Raw genomic sequence first — 27,176 nt, 5'->3', positions numbered from 1 at the left:
AATTGAAGGAACCTGAACTATGACAAATAGTGACAGGTACCATATTTAAAATCTTCTCTGCACAAACACACAAAAGTTATTACAGCCTGAAGAGTTGTTGCTGGTGTGGTGTTGGAGCGAGAAAGTGTGTGTACAATGACAGTCAGTGATGCATGTTTAACACTTACAGACACACAGAGGAAACTGTCTTGATTTGATATGCTGTTTGCTTGTTGGTTCATCCAGTGAAAAAACATTTCAAAGATGAGCAGCTTTTCATGAGCACGTATGATTCATTCTGGGCTGTTTGACCTGTGGATGAGCCTATGATTCACAGTTCAAATTAGTTCTGCCGGCCAAGCAGCTCAGATGCTGCGGCACTGACATGGACAGGAGCGCAATTCACTCTGCCCGTTAAGGAACAGATGCTTCATTTTAATACAGTGTTCTAATCCCCACTCAGTCGGTCATTGCAGAAAGTAAGTTAATTTGAGTTGACTTCGCTCAGCAGAAGGAAAGTAGGACTACTTTATCTCCATGAGCCAAGGATTGATTCCCTTCAGTGAATCTCAAAACCAATATGACTTTGACCAAGTTCTCTTCATAAGCTCTAGGTTTACATTGGTGCTGAGAATATGTAGAGAGGAAATTGGTATTTGACCAGCGTCAGTGTGTGTATGTGACTTTTGCTTTTGCTTTGGCCCTTCTGTAAAGTTCACTCACATGCTACAGGGCTGTCCACCTCAAAGCTCATTCCTTATTCCAATGAATTTTCTCTGCATTTCAGCTCCTCTCCCAAGTCTCACGCTCACTTTCATGTGTGGCTGGTTAGGATGTTTGTCACGAATTGTTTTTGTTTCCTGTAAGGCACGACCAGTTTGATTTGGGTCACTTTTTTGAAGGTTCCTGACAGTGTCGTGTTGAATGAATGGGAGTTACATAGACTCAGCCCTTGTGAAGATCTTTCTCTTTTGTGGGCACCAGAAGCCATTGAAGTGAAGATGAGATTACCCTCATGCGGCTCTCACACTGTGCTCATACCCACCAGCATACAAACAGAAGCATCACAGGCACACATGCCTACGCAACACACTCGATATAAACTTACAAGACCAGAAAAGGCTAGTTGGAGAATTGAGTTGCTTTTCATTGATGATTTTAGAATTATTGATGATTTGTTTGGTCAGCACATAAAGTCAGCTCATGTTTACCAGGGGTCTGATTTTCACTTTGTAATTCACCTGCAGAACATGTCCTAAAAAAACAAAAACCACATGCTGAATGTCTAATTCAAAGGCTGTAGCCTCTTTGGATGTGTTAATAAAGATTTTAATACACAATGCTACACAAAATACAAAAGCTGGAAGCTGAAGAGAGCTTAATCACTATTTGCACACTCAATTCTGAAGTCATGTAAACAGACATTACTGTAGATAGATTCAATGGGTTCAATGACTGAACCTAAATGAAGTTTAAAACTGTGTCATCTGAGGTTATTTCAGTTTTAGATATGCAGCTTAGATATGCGGTTTGTTTCTGTATGTGCATACACACTGCATGTGTGTGCATTTGAGTATTGAAAATACGCTTGCATCATAGCAGTATGTCCTCAGCGTTCTCCTGATTGGGGTTATGCTTTTGCCTTGGTACCTGCACAGAGCCTGTAGTAAATCTCCTCTTATGTGTTATATGGACTTTGATGCCTTGCCTGATTCCCTTGTGGCCATTACTCACACAGGATGAATCAGCTACTGTACCTTAGAAATGTTCCCAGATCTTGGTTTAGTAATGCCTCATATATAGTAGCACATCCTAAGTCACAAGTGTATGTTTACAATGCAATAGGTAGTCACTATCATAATAGGGGTCTTAATTGTCTGCTGGTTGCAAGCATAGATGCATATAGTGCGTAATCTGTAGTTTTTACTGTAGTGTCATGCTGACTTAGGGTTTGAATGTAAGTATTTTAGTAATGTAACACATGATATAAATGATTTGCTTTTTACCTGTGGTTTATTCATGAAATGTCATTTGTTCTCGATTTTGTTGCGTTTTTATTTTCAAACTCAAGTGAGAAATCCATTTGTACAGACTTGCAAGTGTTTATCCTGCCTCTCTGCAAGCTCTGCAGACATTTCTTTTTGCTAGATAACTTCAGAGGGGTTGTACCTGGTTCTCCCACCAGTATACTGTAGAGCTTTGTAGGCACGCACATTCTAAATCTAGCATGGTTTTAATGGGGACCGGGGACGAGCAACACAACCAGTGTGCTACAGCAGCTGCAAAGATGTCAGTGCTGCAGAGGTCTCTCAATAATGCATGTTATGTATACACATGGGAGGAAAGATTATTATCTCCAAAAGGGAGGTGAGCCTCCTCTACCCCACCGCAGCAAGTGAATAGTGCCGTCTAAATGGGACACAGGTAATGTGGAAATTTACATACAGTGTATACAGAAGTGTACAGTACATAAAGAATGTATAGCATAAGCGTTCACAAACACATTGTGCATGGTCTCCATTCTAACAATTTCTATATTGTTATTTCACCCCAGATTTACTTTGTCCCTTGTGCTCATTCTCTTGCCCTCTCAGTATCTCTCACTGTAGTTCCCTTTTGCTCTTCTTGTTATCTCTAAAACTTTATACACTCAGTAGGAGAGGCACTCTATGACCCAGTTCTACAGCACAGTTTGAGATTTGATTTTGATATGAATTTGTATGCTTGTGTTAGTGTGCGTGTGTTTCTGTGTGCACATGTGTGTGCATCAGAGATTTACCATGGCAAGGCTACATTATCACAGACCACTGCCTCTGCTGCCTGGCTTCATGGCTTATTCATCCATTCCCATTGGATAGAGCCTCTCTTCACTGTCCCACCAGTAACAGTTTAGCCTGCTATCATGATAATACCATTTTACCACCCCAGAGCCCTCACTATCACCCTGTCCCAATTCTCACACATCCTCCGACAGCCAATTCTCCCTTATACTGTATCCCCTGTGACTGATTTTATCTAAGTCTGACCTAAAAGCCTAAAGATCAGCTCTCTGATCCAGTACTGGAGAAAAATGTGCGTGTGTGTGTGTGTGTCTATTAATCTTCCTGTGGGGACATAAATCTGTTCCTACAGTCAAATTGTGGGGACTCCCTCCCATTTGTGGACAAAAAACTGGTCCCCACAAAGTAAACTATTCAATTTTAAGGTTTTGGTTAGGGATTAGGGTAATATTAAGATTAGGGTAAGGGTTACGTTTAGCCATGTAGATCCTATGATTAAAGGGGACATATTATGCACATTTACAAGTCTATATTTTTAATCTGAGGCTCCACTGGAATATATTTGCATGATTTAGGGTTCAAATATGCTTATTTAATTCATACTGACCCTTTGCACAGCCCCTCAATTAAGCCTATGTCTGTTTTAGCTCATTAAGGGCCCCCCTCCCGAGGAACCCACTCTGTTGTGATTGGCCAGCTCTTGGAAGCTGCCGCTTGACAGACTGAAATCCGATCCAAAATATTAGAGTGGACGATGCAAACAACACTAGGAAAAACCTTAGCAAAAAAGGCTACAGAGCGGATGGCCATTTATGGGAATGCAGGCAAGTTCGAAAAAAATGTTGCAAATGAAGCAATCAGGGCAGGTTGAAGCCTTGGATTTTGACTTGCAGGGAGCGTCTCTACATACGTTAACCTCAAGTTTTTGAACTTCGACCATGTTTAACATAGCTATCTGACATCATAACAGTATAAATTACAGACAACCACAAAAAGCATAACATGTCCCCTTTATGGTTAACTCAATACAGTGTCCCCCTAAGTCACAAAAACAAGATAGTGTGTGTATTTGGTTGGGGAGTCCCAGGGGAACTCCAAATTAATTATCTCCTTATTGTAAATGGCATGGCACAAAATACCAGACAGTACTTAAACAGCAACTTTTGTGTGTACATGTCTGCATGTGCGCCAAATATAAAGCAGTCTTGCTAATTACACTATCCGTCAGAGTGATTCTTCTTCCCTCCCTTGTGATAGTCACACAGATTCACACACATGTCGCTGTTTTTCATTGTGTAGTCATTAGCTGCTCATTTTAAGAGTCAGTAAAACTTGAAAATTAATGAAATAAGGAGGATAATTATTAAACATATAAATGTCTTTATTTATGGTGTCTTTGCTTTATCAGTGGAGCAGTGAATAGAGGAACATGTGTACTGAAACACTTAGGGGAGACTAAAGGACACTTAAGGCCACAGCATTTGAGTGTATGGCTGGTAGGAAATGTTTTATCTGTAGTTTGCACATGGAGGGGACTGTTGGATACAAATGTATGTGTGTGTGTGTTTGTGTACGTGTGCATGTGAGAGAGGAATCATCGAATAAAATGCATTTAATGCAGGTGAAATGGGTTTACACTCACATCACCTTGCATGCACAAAAACACACACACACAAGGATAACCATGCACACATGTATTCACATTCAATATGTGCATGCACACTCAGAGATGCTGCATATACAATATGGTAATACTAACACACACACAACCAGACACACCACATATGTATGTAAAAGAGGGAGAAACGGTACTCATTTGGGCTGAAATAAATGCACATATGGTCTCCTTATTTTTCCTCCTTCAACACTAAAAATGTTTCCTTTCCGCACAGTTCTTCTGCATGATCTGTGAGATCCCCCAGGCATTAGGGCTCATGGGCAGAATATGAAAATAACTAACTCGGCCAATGCTGCACCATGCCATCAAAATGCAACTCTGAAAGAAAAATTTAAAGGAAATATTGCATTGACAAGCTGCTTTAATTACCTGCCATGAGTAATTACTATTCCAAGAAACAGAGCAGGGACATCAGGGATAACCCCAAGCATAGTATAGAGCTGTTAACCTAACATCCATATTAAACAAGTAACAGAGCCATGCTAAGATCTATTAGTCCAGGTCAATCATTCATCACATTCTTCCTATAGCTCATATCTTTGCAACATAACACATACAGGTCGTAGAAATGGAAAATGAGATGTGGTGTTAGGAGCCAAAGATGGAATAGAGAGATTTAATAAATCTGGCCCGACGTGGTGCTGAGGCATGCTAGGGGCACAGCTCATGCCAAGTCCTTGTCTAAGTGATGAGAGGATGATAATGAGGACAAAATGGAGGGAGGAAGAGGGGATTAGAGTAGGTGTATAAAATCATGTCTCACAGGTTTCTGTTTGTATTTTTTTTTTTTTTTTTTATGCCATCCTCTGTTTTTGCTCTGAGATTAAATTGTGGTGTTCCATCATTCAAACACCCAGCTGGGTCGATGTAACAGAGAGCAATACAATCTTTCCTTTTGCTCCAACTCCAATATGTGCACCAGAGAAGGTGAGGTCATGCATAATATCCTGTCTCCCTTGCTGTTTAATATCATCCTCAATAATGCAATGCAGTGTCCATTTATAGGCATAAAATTGGCTTTAAATATTCAAATGTTTGTATTTCTGGGTGCATGCCCTCCAGTCTAAAAAATAGGTATTGTAATAATTATGTTTCCAACTTAACTTAGTTAATTAGAGGCTACATTGAACAATCTAGCTTTACTGTATATTAGGTAGAAATTGCACATTGCACCAATTGCATCAGTTACAGAAAACACAACCACAAATACCAACATACAATTCACAAAAACACATCATCATTTGTCAAGTGATGTTGCATTATATTCTCATTTGGTAGCCTTTGATTCATCTTTTTGTAATGTCCGTCCTCACTATGGGGTTGAGCTTGATATCACTGCCTACCCATGATAAGTTCAACAGAGCATGTAAAGAACAAATATGAACATAAGGCCATGACCTATGTAATGTAGCATATGGTCATGCCTGCAGAAGGGCAAGTAAAATGTACATGAGACCAGTATATTTCTACTGCCCTTTTTTTGAATGTGCATGTGTGATGTACCTTTATAAGCAAGCTTTATGGTCCTGTATTGTTTATGTCCAGGTGGCTTTGTTTTAAAGGACTAAGTTTTCCCTTTCTCTGGATGGTTGAAGATTTTTATTTCTATTCCATTTTTATTTATTATTATTTACCATATCTATCTATGATGGGTAGAACTATGGTGATGATGAATTATGTGATGTCACTAGACTCGGTGTAGACCTCAACAGTTGCAACAAAGCGAGAACAGGAGAGTCAAGGAGATGTTGGTAAAGCTGAGTCTGTGGGTGCTTTCCATTTGGCTAATGTGGCTCCTCGCTTCCCTCACTCATGTCTCTTCCTCTCATCTTATCTCGTCCCGCAGGGGATCCGAGAGAGGTGTGAGGACGGAGGAATTTTATTCACCAAATGAGACATCCTCACTCACTCCAGCATCATTTTGAGGAGACCCATTGCACACAGCATCTCAGCTGTCAAAAATGTAAAAGTAAACATTCAAATGTGTAGAAATAATGGCTGCTGCTCCAGTACCTATTATACTGCAGCTCTATTGTGTCATCAGGCTGTCACAGAATATGACTGGTAGAAATAACACAAATAGACAATTAAACATTTAAATTAAAATCATTCATCCATGATTCTACACATGTAATGTTTTTATTTCATGAATAAATATCACTTAAAGCCACGATTAATGCTGTTAGTCCTATATCCACAGGTAGTTTAACTAATGTAAAATATTTATTTCAGTCATTTTAAAGTTATTAGTATTACAGTATTGCTATTTCCAAAACATCCTTTTACTGTCCCTTCAGTTCACCTAACCAATTATTAAACAGATTCTGATTGAAGGGGTGTTGCCATTAGGCAAAAAACGTGTACAGTACACCTAAGCTCTGAGAGCCTTGCTCCTCGTCTCCTTGTCTCCTCCGAGACACATTCAAGGGATTGAAACATCCTCGATGATGGCAGACCTAAATCAATTTTTAAAATAAGATCTTGCCTATTTGTGTATGATTTTAAACACATTTCAACAAAACCTTCATTTCATACTGTAACAGTTAATTTATAATAAATTGCATTAAGGTTGAAACAGGTTGAAAGGCTTGTGTACCCTCTAAGAACAGGTTAATTCTCACTTTGTTGCTGTGTTTGTTATGTTGTCTGATTCCAGTAACCTTGGGAAATCTCTAGAGTCACTTGCTTATTGCTGTTCATAGCATCTCAACAAACAAGAATAACTCTCATCTATTAGATGTGTGTTTGTCCAGTCATGCATACTGCATATCCACTGTGACATGTTTCTTCCATTAGCATAACAAGAAGCTCATGTTGACTCATAATGTTGACACTGTTTGGAGTAAACTGTGTGTTAGGCTGCACTGCAGGGATATGCTGCTCGGGTGCATTTCTATTATTTTGCTCACCCCCCATTTACAAAAATGGTCACTCAGGTCATGGTCACTGAGTGTGTTAATTTGTTCTTTCAGACATTGGCATGCGTGGATACACACACCCACACATCACAACGGCTTGGAGATGTATGGCTAAATCCTCTTTTAAAAAGCCTTCATGTTTTTGTTATGAACGCTGACTGTGTCTTTGAAGTTCAAACTTGCACCAAGACTACCTTCGTTTCAAGTCAAGGTCAAAGATTTATCTGGTTGCATGAGTTCGGTAATAGTATACTGCACCATGGAACTGTGTCTTATTTATGTAAAAAACACTTAGACTATATATTTTTACTTGAGAGGGAATGTAAGAGAGAGAATAAACTACTCAAACAGTAAAGTAAAGATATTTCCTGCCTGAAGTTTTGGCTTGTTTGCACTTCTCTTTTCAGGTCCAGGAAAGGAAGAATTACAGTGATTATATTAATATTACAGTAAACACTCACTACTTATATAAAGTTAGATTTTTCAGTGAGACACACAACACTTTGCCCGATCTCTCTGTCTTTTTAACACCTTATGAGGAAGCCCGTGCAGAATGCTAACTACCTGCCTTGTCTATACCAATGACCTGTATCAACACAGCTCTTAAAGTAAATCCCTTTCATTTACTGGAGGAAGGAGAAGGAACTCTGTGCTGCCTGCCATAACCTGATTTGAAAAGCTAGTTTTGATAGCAGCGTTACGGCTGACCTTTCTTATCGTGTTTTTGAAAGTGACTTTGGAGCCCTTGGGGAGAGTTAGCCTGAGACTCGGTCGGTTGTTATGAGACGGTTAGGTCTCCGTCTGCACACAGCACATTTTTTGTTTCAATTCTCTCCCCGACATGTTTGTGTGTGACTGTAAAAACTGTTTTTATAGCACTTTAACACATGACTACAATGTGCTTTGGGCTGGAAGATGTTCTGTAAAATGAAATAAAAGGCCATAAAGTGGATCTACATCTTGGGTATCCTGGTGAGCCAGTAATCTTCCTCTTCAATTCTACAGAGAAATTTGCTTTCTCTGCCACTCTCTGCTGTTAACTGTCTAATAAAAACACTATAAACATTGAGGTTCTGAGGAAAGAGAGTGTTGTATACTGTAAAGATTGTAAAGTCATTTAAGGCAAATATGGGATTTTTGATTTTTGGTTGTAAATAAAATTGACTTGCTTGATATAGTTAATCTAGAAAACATGATTTTTACTTTGGTCTAGAGTGAAATATCTAAAGTTGATGGATTACGATGATATTCAGTATTCTGGTCATTTGAATCCTAATGATGTCGGTGAGTTCTTTTTTGCCAGCTACGGGTTGAAATCTCCCCTTCATGTGTTGATTCATGTTCTTGTGGGTTTTGATATGATACTTCTAAAAACTAATTCTACTCAGCTCATTAGCATGCTAATGTTAGCATTCAGCTCAAAAAAATAAAACTCAGGCTGTGTTCGAAATCTCATACTAATGTACTGCTTACTACATAATCAGTTTGTACTGCATACTGCCTACTAAATGAACAATTAAGTATGCTATTACCAGCAGACTGTTCATGTGACCACATCTCTGACTGACGGCTGGACTCACCCAGCCAATGGCTCTTCACATCTCCAAAAACTTTGCAGCAAATTTCCAATTAAAATTTCCGTTATTTGGATAAAGAAGCCACATATTTGGAATCTAAATGGTTTTTTTCTCACCTGAAAAATATTAAAACTAAATAAAGTGACATGTTAACAGCTTTTAGTCTGGCTCAAAATCTCCATCATTGCACAGTCTGAGGAGACGCAATGCATTTTGGGGCAGTTGAGTATGTCCAGTAAGCTCACGCCACATACTCAGAAATTCTTGCTAATCTAGTACAGTGTACATCTGGGCATTTCTCAAGTCCACAAAATCCACATACTATGCAGTTGGAACGCACTACATACTCAATTTGACGTCATACTTAGTATGAATAGTACATTAGTATGCGATTCCGAACACAGCCCCTCTCTAAGTACACTTGGGGCTGACAGTAAAGATAAACATAGAGTTTAACCTGACAAGATGAGAGTGCCATGTCCTAAAGTGTTTACCGTACAGAGGATAAACCCTTGTGATTAAGGTAATAACACGCCTTTTGTCTGACACAGCCCTCAGAAGAAACATAACATTTTCTGCTCTAGTAGGATAAGGAGCTAAGTGTTAAGTTGTCTCTTATTTTAGTCCATCCAACAATATTGTTTTATGGTGTGAAATGCTTATTTCACATTTTATTTAGAATCTACATGTGCTGGTTAGTGTTTTTTTTTTAAAATTTATTTGGCATTTTCAATATATTAATTTTGTTTTGAGATACTAGCATTTTCTGAACAAGTGTATTTACTATCTGTGTAGGTAGTAGAATAAAACAAAAACAAACAAAAAACAAATAGGCGCTACAGTAGCTGAAATCTTTACAGCATACACACGCAAATATTTTTTATGCACTTTAAAGCACTCAGACACCCTTACACAAACATAGTCTAATAAGCAGCTCTGATTATTCATTTTGAAGTAGCAGGTGTCAACTTTTCATTGGCGCATCCATTGAAATTTTCCTCATTAAATTTTATCTTTGAAGGCAAGGGCTTCATCTTGAGATTGTGTTGTGAAAAAAATTCTACAGTCCTGCAGTTATCTCACTTTGAAATTCTCTTTATTTCTTTATAAACATGGAAATTGTTACTGTGAAAAGGTAACTGTTGATCATTCATATGTAGGCAAGTCAGTAAAGCTGGAAACAGACCTAACAAACCATTAAACAAACCACATATACAGACTAATTTCTACCTACATAAAGACTTTTTTCTTGCCAGTCTGAAAGGAGGACAGTAAACACAATGGACAATGCACTGAGTAAATAGTAAACCACAATGAGAGTTGTGTCCATGCAGTAGCTGCAAATCCATTGCCTTTTTTGTGTATTTGTGTAGGTCTGAATTTCTTAATTATCTATGGGAGACAAGTGATTCACTAGCCAAGGTGTTTGGACTGACAGATAATGATGGGTCTGAAAACATTGTTTTCTGTCTAAAATCTCACACCACTGGCATCTTGACACACATTAAATCTCCACAAAAGCACCAGTTTGATCACATTTGCTCCCAGGATTGACTGCAACTTCTGCCTCTATGGTGCATCTGATGTGTGCTACAGGTATCAGTGAACAACGCTACACAATGCCAGAGAAGGAGAGTTTGTAGACTTGTGTGCTCCTAAGCAACTCTGCAAAACCTACACGAACATAAATTAACACATGTGCCTTTACACAAAACAGAAATGGACATCTATTGACAACAGTTTCATTGTTCATTTATCCTTTGCACAGAAAGTCCAACGACACAGAAAAGAAGAATTGAGTTAAATGGTCAATGGAGAGACATGGTCAAACTAGGTCTGTAAAGTCTGCAGACAGAGATAGTGATGAAGGATGAAGGGGCAGATGAGCTGTGTAACAAAATACTCTCTAGGCACACCACCTAATTTTTCATTATGATTGCCACTTTTGACACCCATTATGTCAATAGGTCTAATTTTTAGACATAAAAATCGACATTGTTTTATTATTATAACATTTTATTTCCCAATTTTCAATACCAACTGGCTCAACAGACTTGATCCACCTTGTTCTGATCACTCATGACATCTAAATCATAACTATTACGGGCCAAATGTGTGTCCACTCCCTTAAGTAAAATTAATTCATATATTGTCTAAAATCTATTCTAAAAGAGACTACAGCCATGCTAGCGGCTTTGTGAGGCTGCACTTTGGCAAAATATTGCTCTGAGCTAAATGCTAATGTGAGCCAACAAGCTCACAATGACAATGCTGATGTTTAGCAGGTATAATGTTTACCATGTTCACCATCTTAGTTAAACGTGTTAACATGCAAACTGAACAAATTTGTTCATTAGGAATAAACACAAAGTACAGCTGAGGCTGATGAGATGTCATCAGTTTTGCAGATATTTAGTCATAAACCAAAGTATTGGTAAAAATACAATTTTGACCTGATGATGATGCTTGATGAAGTTTACCAAAGTTATTAGAAATCATCCTGCAGGGAACATGAATGTGTGTATCAATTTAAATTGCAATCCATCCAATAGATGTTTTTTAATCTTAACCACAAATGTGAACCTCATGGTGGCAGCATTTAGATCAGATACCATGTGTATGTAAGTAAGTAAAGATTTTTTTATATAGCACTTATAAAAACAGAAGTTACATAGTTATATTAATTATTAATATGAATATAACAAGATTTATGTTTACAGAATCGAAAATAAAATACAGAATTAATATAAACAAAAACAACAAAACAGAAAAACATCGAGCAAAGACAGCAAATGCTCAGTTATAGATTGAAGAGGCATAATCGAAGACAAGGCTTCATCTGTTTCCTACTCATCAGCATTCTTGGGAAACACAGTCTCAATTCTTCTACTGTCTCTATTCTGTTTTTGTTTCTTTACCTTCATCCCCAGAAAGTCCCTATGGATTATAGACCCTGCTGAGTGTGTTAACCTACATCCCTGGTTGCCTCTCTGCAGACACTCATTCACCCATTCCCATCCGTCTTAGCGTGTGTGTGTGTGTGAAGGAAAGTGTGGACGTGCAGGTGCATTCGTGCTGTATTACCACCTAAAACTCTCTATAGATCCATAGCCTTCCTTCCATGTCCCCATTCAATTCCCTCACCAGTTAGAGTCAATGGAGCACAGAACATCTATCATTTACTGCCTACCTGTGTCAACAAGCCACTGCAATCACCACTAGCAACAGTAGCTCTCTCACTCCATCTGCCTTGCTGTAGCTCTCACACACATACAATCTCTTTCTCTCTTACGCACACACATACATGTACACAATGTCGTTTGCATGCAACATCCCCTTCGATCCTCTAATGAAAGCTGTATGGACAAGGCTTGTTAGTGTTTCCTGCCCTACATTGTTAATGAAACCTTCTATTCCTTATGGCTTGGTTCTACTAGGTCTCTTAGGACCTTAACATAGATCACCCTGACACAATCCCATTGCAGTTTTCCAGGTAACAGTTTAGTAATGATGTAGAACAATCCCATGCCACATAGAGCATGGGATTGCTCTCCTGCTCTTTCTCTCTCCCTGTTTCTGTCCTTTGTTTTTTCAGTCTAATTTTGTGTGTGTGCAATTTGTACATATATGTTCATAACTGCAGTGCTGTCTAATGTAGATGTCTTGCCTTTGATGCCTTTAACTATGTCACCAAGATAACAAGTGATAGACATACTGATGAAATGACTTCCATAATCTATTCATCAAGTCACAAAATGCTGTTTTATAAGTGGTACTTGGCTCCTTACGGAAATATGTGTTAACAAATCGTTGTCTAAGCAGTCTGGGGTCGAAAGAAGCAATCAAAAGAAGATAATGTTAGGTGAGAGATGAGGTGCATGATATCAGACTATAGTCTAAATTTCATAGGAAAACTTGAATAAATTAAACAGTGATATAGTCATGAAGCACGATACTCTATTCATATAAATATAACTCACTTACACATGTAGCTGTAGCTGATTCTGTAATGTATTTTGCTTTTCACAAATGCAGTCAACTGCATTAGCTTGATGACTTGTGCTTTTGTGGTACCAAGACACAATACCATTAAATACCAAAAAATTATAATTTCCATGGCTGAGGAAAAAAAAGCACCAGTAGGTTTAATAGGTATTGTAGTTATTGCTCCTAAAACTAATATTGGTAAATGATAAAAGGTAAAACCACATATCAAAATCAAATAAATATCAAATAAAATCAGGCTGCTTTTGTGGTTTACTTTCATGTTGTGCATGCAATTTAAGCACTTACAATTTTTCTGCATTAAAATTTTATTTGTTGTTTCTTCTAGCAAGTTCTAGGGAGTTACATGACTGCTCCAAACTTTCCATGACGGGCATAATGTAGAGTGGGAGACAGGTGCCCGGAGCTGTAGATGTTTCACACCCTTTTTGAGGCCATAGTGTCTTCTAAGCTTTAGGATGCAAAAGAAATAGTTCAAAATTTTGGGGAATGTGCTTTGATTTCGGGGCTTAGATGAGAAGATCAGTACCACTCTTTCTGCTAAATAAAGCCCCAGCCAGAAGCCAGTAAGTTCAGGCAAGCAAGTTTGGAAATTTTTATGCAATGCCTCCAATACTGTGCCCAACCAAAAAAGGTCTGGCATATAACCCCTATAAAACTACAATCTGTCATTTTTGCACTGCAGTTTTTGTACAAATTAAACAAATGAGATATAATGTGTTAATTAGTGAGCTTCAGAGGTACTTAAAGGTTGATGTTGTTACCTTTGGACAGAGTCTTGATAGCTGTTTCCCATTTCTTGTCTTTATGCTCATCTAACTCTCTGCAATAAAGCCAATAATCTTTCCTAAAATGTCAACTTATTCATTTACTGAACTGAACACACAATTCATACAAACACTAAGACGAGAGCATGCTTGTCAGAATCAGTGGCAGTCTAGATCCTGTTGGTTGGCTTCTTTTTCAAGAACAATTACAGGACAAAGAACATCTGTTTGACAGAGATGAAAGGAGGCTCTTCTTTGTCAGCTCTTTTACAGTTTGTTGAAAAATAATTATGACACCTTAGTGGCTCTCTGTGTGGGCATCTACTCTTTCTCTCTCTTTCTCTCTGAGTCATTACACTTGAAACTGTGTCTCTTCAGTTTCTCAGAATCTAATGCATCTGTGATAATGATTTTTTTAGGGTTTTTTTATGTTTTGCAATGCCACGTACTAGCTTATTCTGACCCTCCCTTTCACTTGAGTGTTGATTAAGTAGTATTCATTGAGTGAGTGGTGATGAAGGTCATCATGCATAATGCCTACCTGTAGTCCGCCCACATATTACCACTATCATCAACAACTCCCTGTTAACTGGTGTTGTTCCTTCTGAACTAAAAACTGCTGTCATTATTCCCATCCCCCAAAAAACTCATAGTGATTTTGAAGACCACTCCAACTTCAGTACTATCTCCAACCTGTCCTTCCTGGCCAAAATCTTGGAACACACGATTTCAAAGCAGCTCAATAACCACTTTTTCCCTCACCACCTGTTAGAGCCCTTTCAGTCAGGTTTCAGAACTGGTCACAGTACCAAAATAGCTTTGTCCAGGTAACCAGCGACCTTCTGATGTCAGCTGATTCTGGGGCCATCAGCATTTTGATCCTCCTGGACCTAAGCGCAACCTTTTACATGGTCACCCATATTATCCTACTTAACCACATGGAAAAATTTCTGGGCATATCAGGCACTGCAATGATGCGGTTTACATCCTACCTGACAGACTGCTCTCAATCTGTTGTCAGCCAGTCAATCCTACTCAGCGCCTTTAACAAAAGGAGTCCAACAAGGTTCTGTTTTGGGCCCACTTTTATTCTGCATTTACCTGCTGCCTCTCGGACACATCATTAGGAAATATGGGCGAGGATTCCATTGCTCTGCAGACAATGCACAAATTTATATATCAACCAAGCCTGATGTGACTGACTCCTCCATGATGCTCTCTGCCTGCTTCAGGGACATCAAAATTTGGATGCAGCACAACTTCTTAAAACTCCACTGCTCAACTGCTCAGCTTTTCAATGACTTCACACTGAATGTATGCTGGCCATCTTCATCAGAAATGTATGAGCACAACTAAATGCACACCGCTGAGAACGAGAACACATGTACCTTTTGATGACTCTCATCTTGACTGTGACACTGTACACACATACAAAAAAGCTTTACATTGAATTGTTGTTCTCCGCAGTGCTACAGCAGTGGACACTATTGAGAACTGTTGTATGTAGCTTAAAGTATTGGAGGCAAAAAAAGAATTATGTGTATATGTTTATATGTATATGTGAGTTTGGTGGGAGAGGAGAGGAGTGAGAGACTATAATTGTATATATAACATTTGAAATGTAACATGTTACATTTCTACAAGTGATTGTCTCTCAATGCTCAGTTTATACAGCATACAGCATTATTTGGCACATACTAACTGTCTTGTACATTAATTTGAAGGTTTCACGTCTGGTTTCACGTCAGTATGAAGAATGCGGCTTGGGTGCTCTTTCATTTGCGCTGGTACACACTACCAAGCTGGGTTTGTCAATCCTTATGTGGGTGTGTTATGAATATTCTACATACTCTGTTCAGCTTAGACAAGTGCAGTAGCACCTGTGACCGACAGTTGGCAGACAAATCTCTTCTCCATTATCTGGAGACCCTCTGGGCAGTACACAAAGTCTGACAGCACCCATATTATATTATATATTCTAGGTGATATAAAAGAAAAATATAATAAACTCACTATTAAGTAGCTGCAACAAACTATATGTTAATGTATGTTAAATTAAAACAGATACTTGTAGATAACATTAGTAGCTGAGATTACTGGTAGAGGGGCAGCCCACACAGTTTACTGTTTTTGAATTGGGCCCAAATTTGTTACTACCGGCTTTGTACATACTGCCACTGGTCTCTCAGCCAGCCGGACCCGCCAGATGATAGTTGTAACATTTTGTGGCCATGAGCCTCAGCATGAAATAAAGTTCATCTTCCCACGTGTCTTTATAGGTTTCTTTAGGCCTGTGGTAAACACAGCAGGCAGTGGAAATGAGAACAGTTTCCTGACCTACTCTCACCTAAACCACATCCCACATCCCTCTTGATAGTTGAATTCTATTGAAATCAATATGATGGTTTTCTTTTGAACTATGATGTGTGACTATTAAAATAGTCATTTCAATTATTCAATATTTTTAAAACTCTGACATCTTAAAGGGGACAGATGATGTTTTTATGATTTTCTGTTATTTTTATACTGTTATGATATCGGATGTCTATGTTAAACGTGGTCAAATTTCCAAAACTAGCTTGCTAAGGTCGTTTCATGGGTTGTTCATGTTGTCTATTCTCCATTCTATTTTGGATCAGATTTGAGCTTGAACATGTACAGATATATTTGAGAAGTTTCCATTTTGAGTAAGGAAGGAAGTCCAGAGGTGGGAGTAAGTCACAAACAAGTCTCAAGTCTTAACCTTCAAGTCTCAAACAAGTCCCAAGTTGCTGTGGTGAGAATCAAGCAAGTCAAGTCGAGTCCTTGCTACAAGTCAAGCAAGACAAATCAAGTCATTGCTCAGGTCAAGCAAGTCACAAGTCAAGTCATACGAAATTCTGATGATCTATCCCAGTTTCCACATTTAAATCGGTTAAAAGGCAGTGGTCATGAAAAGTTGAGTTTTATTTTCAACATTAATGAAAACTGCTGCAGTCTGCTTACACCTTATAAATCTTGCTGATGTTTGACATTTTGTGGCAATCAATAACAAGTCTCCTAAATGAATAACAATGGAGAGTGGGGCTCTGAAATTATAATATAGCTCTAAAGGGCTCTAAAGTGAAAACAGAAGTGCAATACAAACCAGCCAATAAGTTAGCTAAAAAGATGCATTCATGTCCTTTTGTGGGTTTTGTAGTGATGGATGAAGTTGGATTTTGTGGTGGTCATGTCACTGATTTTTGAGCGGTAGACCTGAATTCAAATTGTCCTGTCTGTCCATGGTAGTCTGACTTGAGTCAAGTCATATGACTCAAGTCCTCCACCTCTGGTGAAATCCAGCCACTGCAGTTTGTTTACGTAGCTTCCCAAACCACTGGAAGTCTGCCATGACACAACTTTCTGAAGCTAATCAGTGAGAAAAGAGTGGGCTCATGAGGAGGGGGGCAAAGGCTAAAACGTCCTGTTTCAGACAGAGGCTGAACTGAGGGGCTGTATAAAGGACCATTATAAAATAAATGAGTTTTTTGAACTGTAAAACATGCAGACGATATTCCAGTAAAGCCCCAGAATAAAAATATAGACCTGGAAGTGTGCATAATATGTCCCCTTTAAGATTTTAAGCAAAGTAGCATTTCACTGGCTGTTTTTAGCTGCCTTGGTAAGTCCACATGCTACTACACTGCACCACTGAAGTTATTAGCATCACATACAATAGCTGCTAACACATATAATATATGGGAACACTATAAACCATTATACTTACTCTCTTGAAATGCTATTAAATGTATAGACATAGCACACAACACTCAACAACCACATAGTTTTGAGCCCCAGCCCGGATGGTAGTGATTGTTTGGGGAAGTGGCATCTTTTCAGGATATTTTTTTCCCCTTGCCACTTCTGTGAAAACAGCATATCCCAGACTGTTTCTGACACTGGTTATGTGCTAACATAAAAGTAAATGTAGTGTGAAGACAGTTCTCGTCATGCAAAAATACAGTTGTGTGTGCGATGGAACTGGAACAAATAGGATGCGTTAAAACCCACAAATCTTGAGCAAGTATGCATCTTGGCCTGACGGGGCTCCTATTCTGCATGTTACAGATGTATTACAGCAGACAAACATTGCATAAATCTAAATATTGTAGAGGTTGTTCTATTCTGATTAAATCACCTGTTTGAATTGAAATTTGATGTTTGCTTGTTGCCCTTCAAACATAGAAAGTCATGAGCATGCCTCTGCCACAAAAATGTATGTAATTTCAGTACCAAACAGGTAGTTTAAAAACTTTAATACAAGATACTCTGCACTGTTTTGCATTAATTTTAGATTCAGACTAAATATAAATTTTTTGTGGAACTCTCTTTCATCAAGAGGAATAAAAATCCAGGGCAGTTTTTTCTTTGGGAATATACATACTTCACGTGGTCCAGACGAGCTAGAGTGTGTGTGCTCAGTATAGAGTTCCCTAGTGATTCTTGCCAGCTCTATGAACAATGCCTGCAGTGTAGTCTTATTGATTAAGTCAGTCCTTCAGTTGCAAAAAGTGCAATTACTGCTGAGTCACATGGTAATGTCATTCATCACCAATGAAAATCAAGCCTGGCTGTATCACGTCTGAAGCTGGCATTCCCCATTAATACAGCCCTGTGTCCTAACATCTGTCCTCAGTGAAAACTAGCCAGCGCTATATTTAGCCCACCCGTCCAGCTTTATATAGGTCAAGAATCCCATCTACACTTCCACTGCTAGACTTCAAGGCTGTAGCAATCTTGTTGTCTGCGAAGGATCCTGGCAATCATTGTTTTCTGACCACTTCCATTCCAGACAGCATGCAGGTTTAAGGTGTCCTGAAGGACTCTTACACCAAATCTTCTGTGGGCAAAATCTGGAGGCAAAAGCAAAATAGTTTTCTCTGGTCCTGCTGTGTATTTTTAGTTTCCTACAGTTCAAGCTAAAGCCCTTGTGAGGGGAAAAGCCAATGGTGTTTTGCTTCATTTCTGTGGCTGTCAGGTGTTTTCCTCTGTGAGGCTTCCCACACAGAAAAGTGCCTGACAGCCACAGAAGTATTTCTGCTTTGAAGTTTTTTGATGAACTTTCCACACCCACGGCTGTTAAATTCAGACCTTTGAAAATTTAGTACAATTGTCCTTCACTCAGTGTCACTCTGTAAATCCTTCCTTCTTTTGAGTTAAAAGAGGGCATTTGTTTGTCCACCTTTACTCTGCTGTAGTTTTTTGACTGCAGTGTATGACTGTGTTCAACTTCCCAAGATACACTGTAGCATTGCCTTTATTACAGTTTGTGGAGAATTTTGTACAGACATTAACTAACTTTATTCTTAATCCAGAGCAAGAAGAATATTTCATGAGCTTGTATTTACAATAGATGGGCATATTGTATATTTGAGTTGTAGACTTTAAGTCCTCCTGCAAATTACCTACTGTACTTACTTACCCATTGTATCTCTGAAACGACTGTAGTAATGATAGTAATAACAGTAACGGAGGCGGGGTGGGGGGGGGGGGGGGGGGGGGTGGCACTAATAATAATAATTGTGATACAATGGAAAAACTGTAAACACATACTGTACGGTAATCACAAACTGCAATGTAACAGATGTTATGAGAACTGTTAAATTCACTGTTGTAGAGGAAACTCTAACAATGTTCTTAACTTGTCTGTAGTGTTTTAACAGCCAGTGTAGTGAATGTTTATTGGGCAAATATTGTGTATTTTTGTCCCCAGAATAAAATCGGTTATACTTTGGTTCCTAATCAGTAAAAATAATACAGCAATGTCTGCAGTGAAGGCTGCTCATTCCTTGAACGCTGGTAGGAAGAAGAGAAAGTTACTACTGAAACATAACAATTTATTTTTGGGATCCTTCAAGGATAATATAGTAAATTTTCTAGAAATGTATACACAACCTGTTATTATTCTGTGTAAATGTAAGATTTGACACTCAGTGGGAAATGTTTATTTTATACAGATAATATATAGGTTCTTGTTTGAGCAGCTGCTGTATAGCACTGTGTATACGTACTTTATGTATATGGCTCATGCATCACAAGCCTCTTAAACCGTTAGGGTACAGAGTGGTTGTTTGAAACAAATTACAGTATGTGTTTCCACATTGGAATGTGTTTGTAAATTGCAAGAGAGGCTTTCAAAAGAAAATAACTGTTAAATGTAAGGCACTTCCCTGATAACTAATTATTTTTTGAATCGTGCCAAACTCGCAGCAGACATTTTAAGCACATTATTTTTGTCACTTTAACAAAGCTGTCTGATTAAGTGTTGTCATAAAAGAGATCCTGGGCCAATTAGATTTTTAAAAAGATGGGCTCTCAGGCAAAGAACAATCTGCAGATTTGTTTCCGAGCCAGCTCCAACAGACGGGAAGAGGGGTGGAAGAGGAGGGAATGAGGGAGAGTAGTGGGAGAGGGGCTTCTTTCTCATCCACAGCACTCGTCGGAACCCTCAAAGTTAATTTGAGGTCAGTAAGTGTGCATGCTAAAATACTGCAGTTTTCAAAAAAAAAAAAAAAAGGTGTGTCACTGCAGACCAGACATTCTGTCAAGAGGTTAACATCTCTGCCCCTTTCTATGGTTGAATTTTGGAAAAATACTGTATTACATTAAACCAGCAAAGCAGAGATAGAGCTGAATCACATCATTTCTGCCACCTGGAATGATCTGCAGAGTTCTTTCCCTCACAGACAATAATGTATGAAGATTGTTTTAGAACAGGTGTTGAGTTTACATTTAACCGCAAATCAAAAACCTCACAATATATCTCTCAAAGGCATAAATCAATTATCTTAAAGTAATTCTAACAAAGTCTCCTCTGTCTGTTTAAATGGAAAGGTTTCATTAGTGGATGGCGGCAGAGTAATCTAAAGAGTAGAGGGCAACTGTAACCCCTAAGGTTTGCCTTGGGAGGACTATCACTGAATGTGATGCATGTTAATCTCCATCTCCTCGATTATGTGTGGGCCACCGTCAGTACATACTGTTTGTTCAAAGTCAGGGTGACTTTCTGTTACCGTGCTTCAGTCTTCTCTTGCAGAGAGAGACAGAGAGGGAGGGAGAGAGATGATGAGAAACGGGGGAAACAGAAAGATGAGCAGAAGAGTAAACACTGAGACAGGTGTCTGGCAAGGGACAATGATTAGATTTATAAACCAACCAATGTTATTTTCTCTGTTTGGGGACTGCTGCAAGACATTAAGCGCTAACTGAAGCTCCCAGTGTCCCACCACAGAGACACATCTCTCCATCTCCCTCCTCGGACTCCCAATCCTCTCCTGTATCCTCTCACATTCCTCCCATACCTCTCCTCAGCGTCTCTTCTTCCCTTTCCTCTTGTCCCTTGGGTGCGATTAGATTTTCTCCAACCAAGATAGATTAGCCTTGAAAGCATCCTTTCTGCTTCCATCACCATCCTTGCGTTTTCTCCTCCTCAGTCAGGGGTGTGTCATCCTTTCCCCCCCTGCTGTCTCCCCAGACCATCGCCTGGCACACAACATCCAATATTTTCTCCAGCTTGAGTGGAACTGAGCACATTAGGGATGGGTCTGTTAAGGTGATCAGACTTTCTTGCGCGACGCCCAGGGACTATTTTTCTTCATTTGAGAGTGTCTGTCTTTCTGCCAATATTATAGATTTTCTATCAGCCCCTTAATCATGGCTCCATGATTGGGAAAGTGATTGGTCGGGCTCCCTGATATGAAAACTGTAGCATCAATTTGGTGTCTGTCAGACCACAAAGCCTGGGTTGTTAGGCGGCCATTTGAGCAGTTATTCGAAATGTTCCTTGCTTCAACCCCATCAACTTCCCACCGGAGCAGGCTACGCTTTATCCTGCATGCAGACTCTTCTGCAAAATCTGTCAGAAAAAAGAAATCGCCGCAGTGCAAGAGTCTATGTCCTGATTCCACTTTGTAGTCGAACAGCTTTATAATTTCACAACCTGTTCAAGGCTGGAAATAAGCTTATTAGGTTTGGTGAGTTGGAGGCCCAACATGGAGATGAAGGCCTGTGGAGGGGTAGTAGCCAGAGGAAAAGATCATTTAACAGAGCAGACTTTTTATTCAACAGATTAAATCAAGAGGCTTACACTGTGTGTATCTGTCTTCTCTCTTCTTGTCTCGCTTTAGGTCATCTGATGGTGTGTGCACGGCAGGAACAGTGGTGGTGAGTCGTCTGAAGATGGGAGAGATGGAGGAGGTCGACGTAGACCACATCACCACTGACATACCATCACAGAAGGTAAAAAAGCAGGGCAACTAGACGAAGCAGGAGTCTGCATGCTCTCTTCTCCCTAGCGCTAATGCTAGGATTAGACTGGCACTGCTCAAGTCCTCCAATGAGATTAAATAAACTTCAGTAAACCCTAATGGGGATTTACAGGATGTGTGTGTGTGTGTGGTTGTGTGTGTAATGTCTGTGTGTGTGTGAGTACGTTTGTGTTGTCTCTCTGTCAAATATAGAAAAGATTATCATGAGACTGACCAAATTAGCATTCTGACACACATGCACTTGACTCTGTTTATATGGGATTGTGCGGTCAGTCCTACAACCTTCTTTCATCTGACCAAGTGGCAGACATTTCCTGGATGTGGCTTTCTCAACACCATTGCCACCTCCCAATCCCCTTCTCCACTGTAATCTCATACAATACATACTGCTTACCTCGGCTCTGAAGTGACTCACACAATCAGGGGAGAGAAAGAGAAAGAAAATAGAGTATTTTCCTTCAGAGTTTGACAGTAAACCGAAGATTGTGTCATCCGAATGGGGTGCCACCACACCAGAAATGAAGTTGTATGTACTCTGATTTCACTTAATTTTCTGTACATTCCTAACGGAGCCAAATTTGTTTTAAAATGTGTCAAGTGAATGTGTGCTGTAGTGCCATAGTCGAGAATTAAAGGTAAGGAAGGAGCTTTAATGATGTTTCTGATCTGTAAAGGGAAACATTCTGATTTCTCTTTCACCGCAACGCAACTCTGCAAGGCAGCATGAAGACTTGTAGTCCTTTCCTGCTGTTGATTTGCTGTTGTAAGCGTGTATTTGTGTGTGTATGAATCACTGTGTTATATAATTGACCAAGGGCTTCTACATGGCTGACTGGCTTTCGGTTCTGTCCACCCCTGTCGCTGGTGCACGGAGGTTCCCTGCTAGGCTCCAGAGTGTCACTGACAATCTGCCCATGTCGCCTTGATGAATGTGTTGCCCTGTGTGTGTGTGTGTGTGTGTGTGTGTGTGTGTGTGTGTGTGTGTGTGTGTGTGTGTGTGTGTGTATGTGTGTGTGTGTGTTGTCACAGCACATTTCCCCTTTTGTGTGTGTGTGTGTGTGTGTGTTGTTTCTGTTGCAGGAGATGAGGGGAGGAAAGAGGGAAGGGACATGACAAACATTAGGGAGGGCTCACTTGAGACTCAAGACTCACTTGTGGGGAAGTTCTTCTTCAGTTTACCTTTGTTGTGTGCGTGTCTTGCTGCCTGAATGTACTGCATGTGTGCGTGTTTGTGCATCTGTAGGGGAGTTAGAGGCACTTGTTTGATCATTCCCTGTCATTGCTTGGGTGGCTGCTGCTCATGAATATCCCACTGACCCCAGAAAAACAGTCAGCTGAAACAAGAAAGGGACTCCGGTCACCTTTGATCTGATCTCTTTACATATTTCAGTCATCAAAGAGCCATCGAGCACATGCTGTCTGCTGCTGACAATTACAAGGGGGCTCCTTTCACAGCTGTGGTCCTCAGGCTCATTGTTAGTACTTTTTGCATTATAAGAGACCTTACTTGTAGGCTTACTGAAATTTCCAGATGTTTCTGTATGTTGTGTTCACTAGACACATTTTATTTTGGAGTTTGTGTGTGCAAGAATGGGTGTCTGTCTTATTCAGGATCAGTTTCTGAACATAGGGAGGTGATGGATTGTTCCCAGTAGTCATTAAAGTCCTTTTTGGGGGACAGGTTTGGCTGTCTAGCTGTGATAAATGGTTCATCAAACAGGGCAGAGCTGACATAGACCGAGCAAGAAAGATTGTTAGTTGTCAATATTGCTTTGATGAGGAGTCCCAGACTTAATGCATCAAGATGTACTAAAGGTTTACAGATTTAAAAGCCTGGCAGTGGTGTCACTGTGTTTTCATGGATATGTTTGTGTTTAATGGGTGGTAGTGCATGTGGATAGAAAAGAAGGGTATGGTTTTATATTATTTAATTAACAGTTTTACATTAAATAACACCTACAACAAAATGCTACGTGCACAAGAATTGACAACTAGTAAAGCCCCAAGGATTGTGTTTATTGACCATCCACTAAAACCTTCCCCCAAACAGGGATTGTCCAGTCATGAGTTGACAACCGTAACTAGGCACAGCAGGCCTGTCAAGCTCTGGATTTCTCCACATTTTGAAGTGATGTGCATGGGGCTCTCCAAAACCAAAAACACAGCAAAAGTGTAAAGAAAATCTTGAACAGTATTTAAGACCTTTTTACAAGATCCTCCTTTTTAAACAAGTCATTAAAAAACAGCTTTTAAATAAACTCATGGAGCGGCAGCTGATAAAAGCGAAAATTGTAATTTCATCTGGCAAAATCATCAGCTGCTGGCTGAAATGTGAATCCTGCTTTGTTTACTTCTGTCTGAAATCAAGAACCCATTGTTTCAAAAAATGAAGCAGAATTTCAGGTGGTAAATCTGTCACCGTTATCATTATAAACTTGCTTATATGTGTGAAAAGTTTGATAAGCGTCGTAACAGGAACTAAACTGTCAATTGTGGTTCATTAGTTCATGTATAAGTTTGTGCCATTGAAAAAATGACAAATGGTTTTGAGAAAGTCTTTTTGTAAAATTCCCCTAAACAAAAATACAACATTACAGTATGAGTATCCAGGGGTGTTTATTCTTTTATCCCAGAATTTCCCCTGCATGGCAGAAATAATGAAATAACCACAACAAAAATAATGGGTCTGTTGCCCAGTAACACATTCTAATTTAAAGATTAAAACTGTGGTTTCCCATCCATATTGGGTAACCTGGGGTACATCAAGAGCGCACAGAGAGCACAGGCAATTATTACTGTTGGTTATTTTATTATCTCATTTGTTTTGCTAACCTGTGGTTATTCTGTAAAGGCAGTATACTGTATGTCATTGCATAGCAATTTGAAATTTACCATCAGAGGAGGAAACTACAATGTGGTAAGTTGATAAGACTGAAATAGCAGTGGAGGTAATTAACTACCAGCCCACGAGCCAATCAGTGAAGTCACAGCAGGTGTTTTCCTTCAGCTGTCACCTGCTGTGACATCACTGATTGCAGTGGAGGCAGAAATGCAACATGCTTGAACATTTGAACTAAAAAGAGAGCAGTGCAACAGCAGGTGTGTGCGCTGCGTGGTTCCATATGGGTATAGTCTTTGAATGTAGCATTTGTAATGAGCATATAAACAGTATTTCTATCTGTTATCCAATAACATTATTAGAGTTATGATGAAACCAAAATCAAACAAATGTAAACCTAAAGGTACGGAAAATGTTTGTTAATGAACTACACAGTTACCTAATTATCTTGAAATTCAGAGTGTACTAATGTAATCCTGTTTCATGTTTTATCTAATGGCTGAAAAACTGTGGCTATGACTAGTTTTAATGTTAACACAATACTTTGCTGATTGCAAGCTTGACACTAATGTTACGTTGCCTCTGATTGACAAAGCAAACTTTGGCTTTGGCTAGTAATGATCAAAGCCACCCTGGTTTTCAGATAAATACCTCACCATCATGGTCAGTAATATCAACCTTCTCTTTCTGTTTCTCTCCTTCTGTCCTTTTCTTTTCCAGTGTCCCTTGGTTTGTGAGTCTGCGTCCCATGCCTGCATTGACAGAGAAAATAACCCGCTGACAGGGCCAGGTATGATTCACACCTTGAATACCTGTAATTTCACCATTCATTGCCAAATAATGTAGCATGGAAAAAATACAAAACAATTTTCCTTTCTTCATGTTTTGTTTCTTTATCCACTTAGATTAAATAAGTTATTTTTGTTGGATAAAAAAAGAGCAAAAACTCACCCTTTAATGGCCTCCAAGAGAATTATGAAATTTTTCTGTTAGACTCTATAGTCATGCATCATTGTGCTAGTTAACATACTGTAACATCTTCCTTTATCCAGAAGTTCATTAACGTTGATATGCATTTAATTAACATTGACCTGCCCTTGAATAGTCTTTCCATTAACTAGATTTTAGACATTTGAGGTATCCAATTTGATCACAGAATTTATATTTTTACTGCTTTTAGTCTCTCTGGGAAAGAGAATAGTGAGAGATATCTGACAATGAGGTAAACCTTCTTGGTTCTAGTTGAAGATAAGCAAAAGATGCCATGCTAGCTGTGTGAGACTAATTTAGTGGCAACACAGATAGCTAGCTCTCTCACTGATAGAGAAAGAGAGAGAACTGTAGAGTGAAAATGAAAGACATGTAGACAGAAAAGGGGATTGACTTGAAAAGGTCACGTCTCCTGCTGTGTTGAAACTTCACAGCCCTTGTTCAGCAGAGACACAGGAAACTAGTTTCCTTTTTTCATCCCATGCACTCATTTGTTCCACACATCCATTTTCTCTTTTATGCAGATTCCCACCACCCCCCTAACCTCCCAGCAGCCCCATGCTTGTTGTCATGGTGTCATTAGCTGTGTTTCCATCTAATGTCAAGTGAATTTTAAGCGAACTTTTGAAATGTCGCAAAAAAGAAAAAAAAAAGGATGCAAATTAGGTGCGTTTCCATCAACTGGCTTGGAGCAAATAAACTAGGCTACACAAAGCGTAGTTTCCTCAGACATTGGCGGTAAAAACTACATTATGGATGGCTGTAATACACAGAGTAGAAGAAGTAGAGGTTGCAATCCAGAAAGAGAGAGGTCTTCAGGAATTTGTTTCAATTGGGCGAGTTGTAATAGGCCTTTCATGTAAGCTAGTATCAGCCATGTTTCATGCATGAAACAACTGATCAGTCATTAGAGTTAAATGTTGGCTATTTTTTCAGCAAAGGTGCTTACATCTCCCATTTAGCACATTAACTCTTTTTTGAAAAAGGCAAAATTCAAGTGAGCGTAAATTGAGGAATTTTTTTTCATATTTTGCCATTTCCATCAACCTTTTCTAATGTGATATGCTATTCAAAATGCTCATAAAAACATGTTGATGGAAACACGGCTATTGTCACTTACTGTTTCTACAGTGATTATCTAGTGAACTGCAGCCATGTTTGCAGGTGCACATCTGCAGCCCGTCAAAACAATACCCTCCCTGCAGACCCTGCCAGATTGAGTAATGCAATTTAGTCTTCCACTTTTATTACCTTTCAAAATGAGCATGCAGAGAGCAGGGAGATAGGGGAGCCCACGCACAGCACGTCTTGGGAAGTCATTTTCTTAAGAGGTGTCGGGGAGGGAAACAGAGGAG

The 27,176-nt window shown here is 39.3% G+C and overlaps 1 protein-coding gene across 10 annotated transcripts in view; it reads left to right on the top strand.

The window, feature by feature from the left end:
* inpp4b (inositol polyphosphate-4-phosphatase type II B) overlaps positions 1–27,176 on the top strand; it is a 263,968-nt gene that overhangs the window by 164,837 nt on the left and 71,955 nt on the right. For 8 of the 10 annotated variants that reach the window (XM_067584920.1, XM_067584918.1, XM_067584919.1 and 5 more), the window contains 2 exons: positions 21,852–21,963; positions 25,552–25,621. In XM_067584920.1, coding sequence (XP_067441021.1) covers positions 21,852–21,963; positions 25,552–25,621 — 182 coding nt within the window. The other 2 variants (XM_067584926.1, XM_067584927.1) reach the window with 2 other exon arrangements.

This window comes from Thunnus thynnus, chromosome 3 (assembly GCF_963924715.1).
Source record: "Thunnus thynnus chromosome 3, fThuThy2.1, whole genome shotgun sequence".
Classification (NCBI taxonomy): domain Eukaryota; kingdom Metazoa; phylum Chordata; class Actinopteri; order Scombriformes; family Scombridae; genus Thunnus; species Thunnus thynnus.
This window is presented reverse-complemented; position numbering and strand designations above follow the sequence as displayed.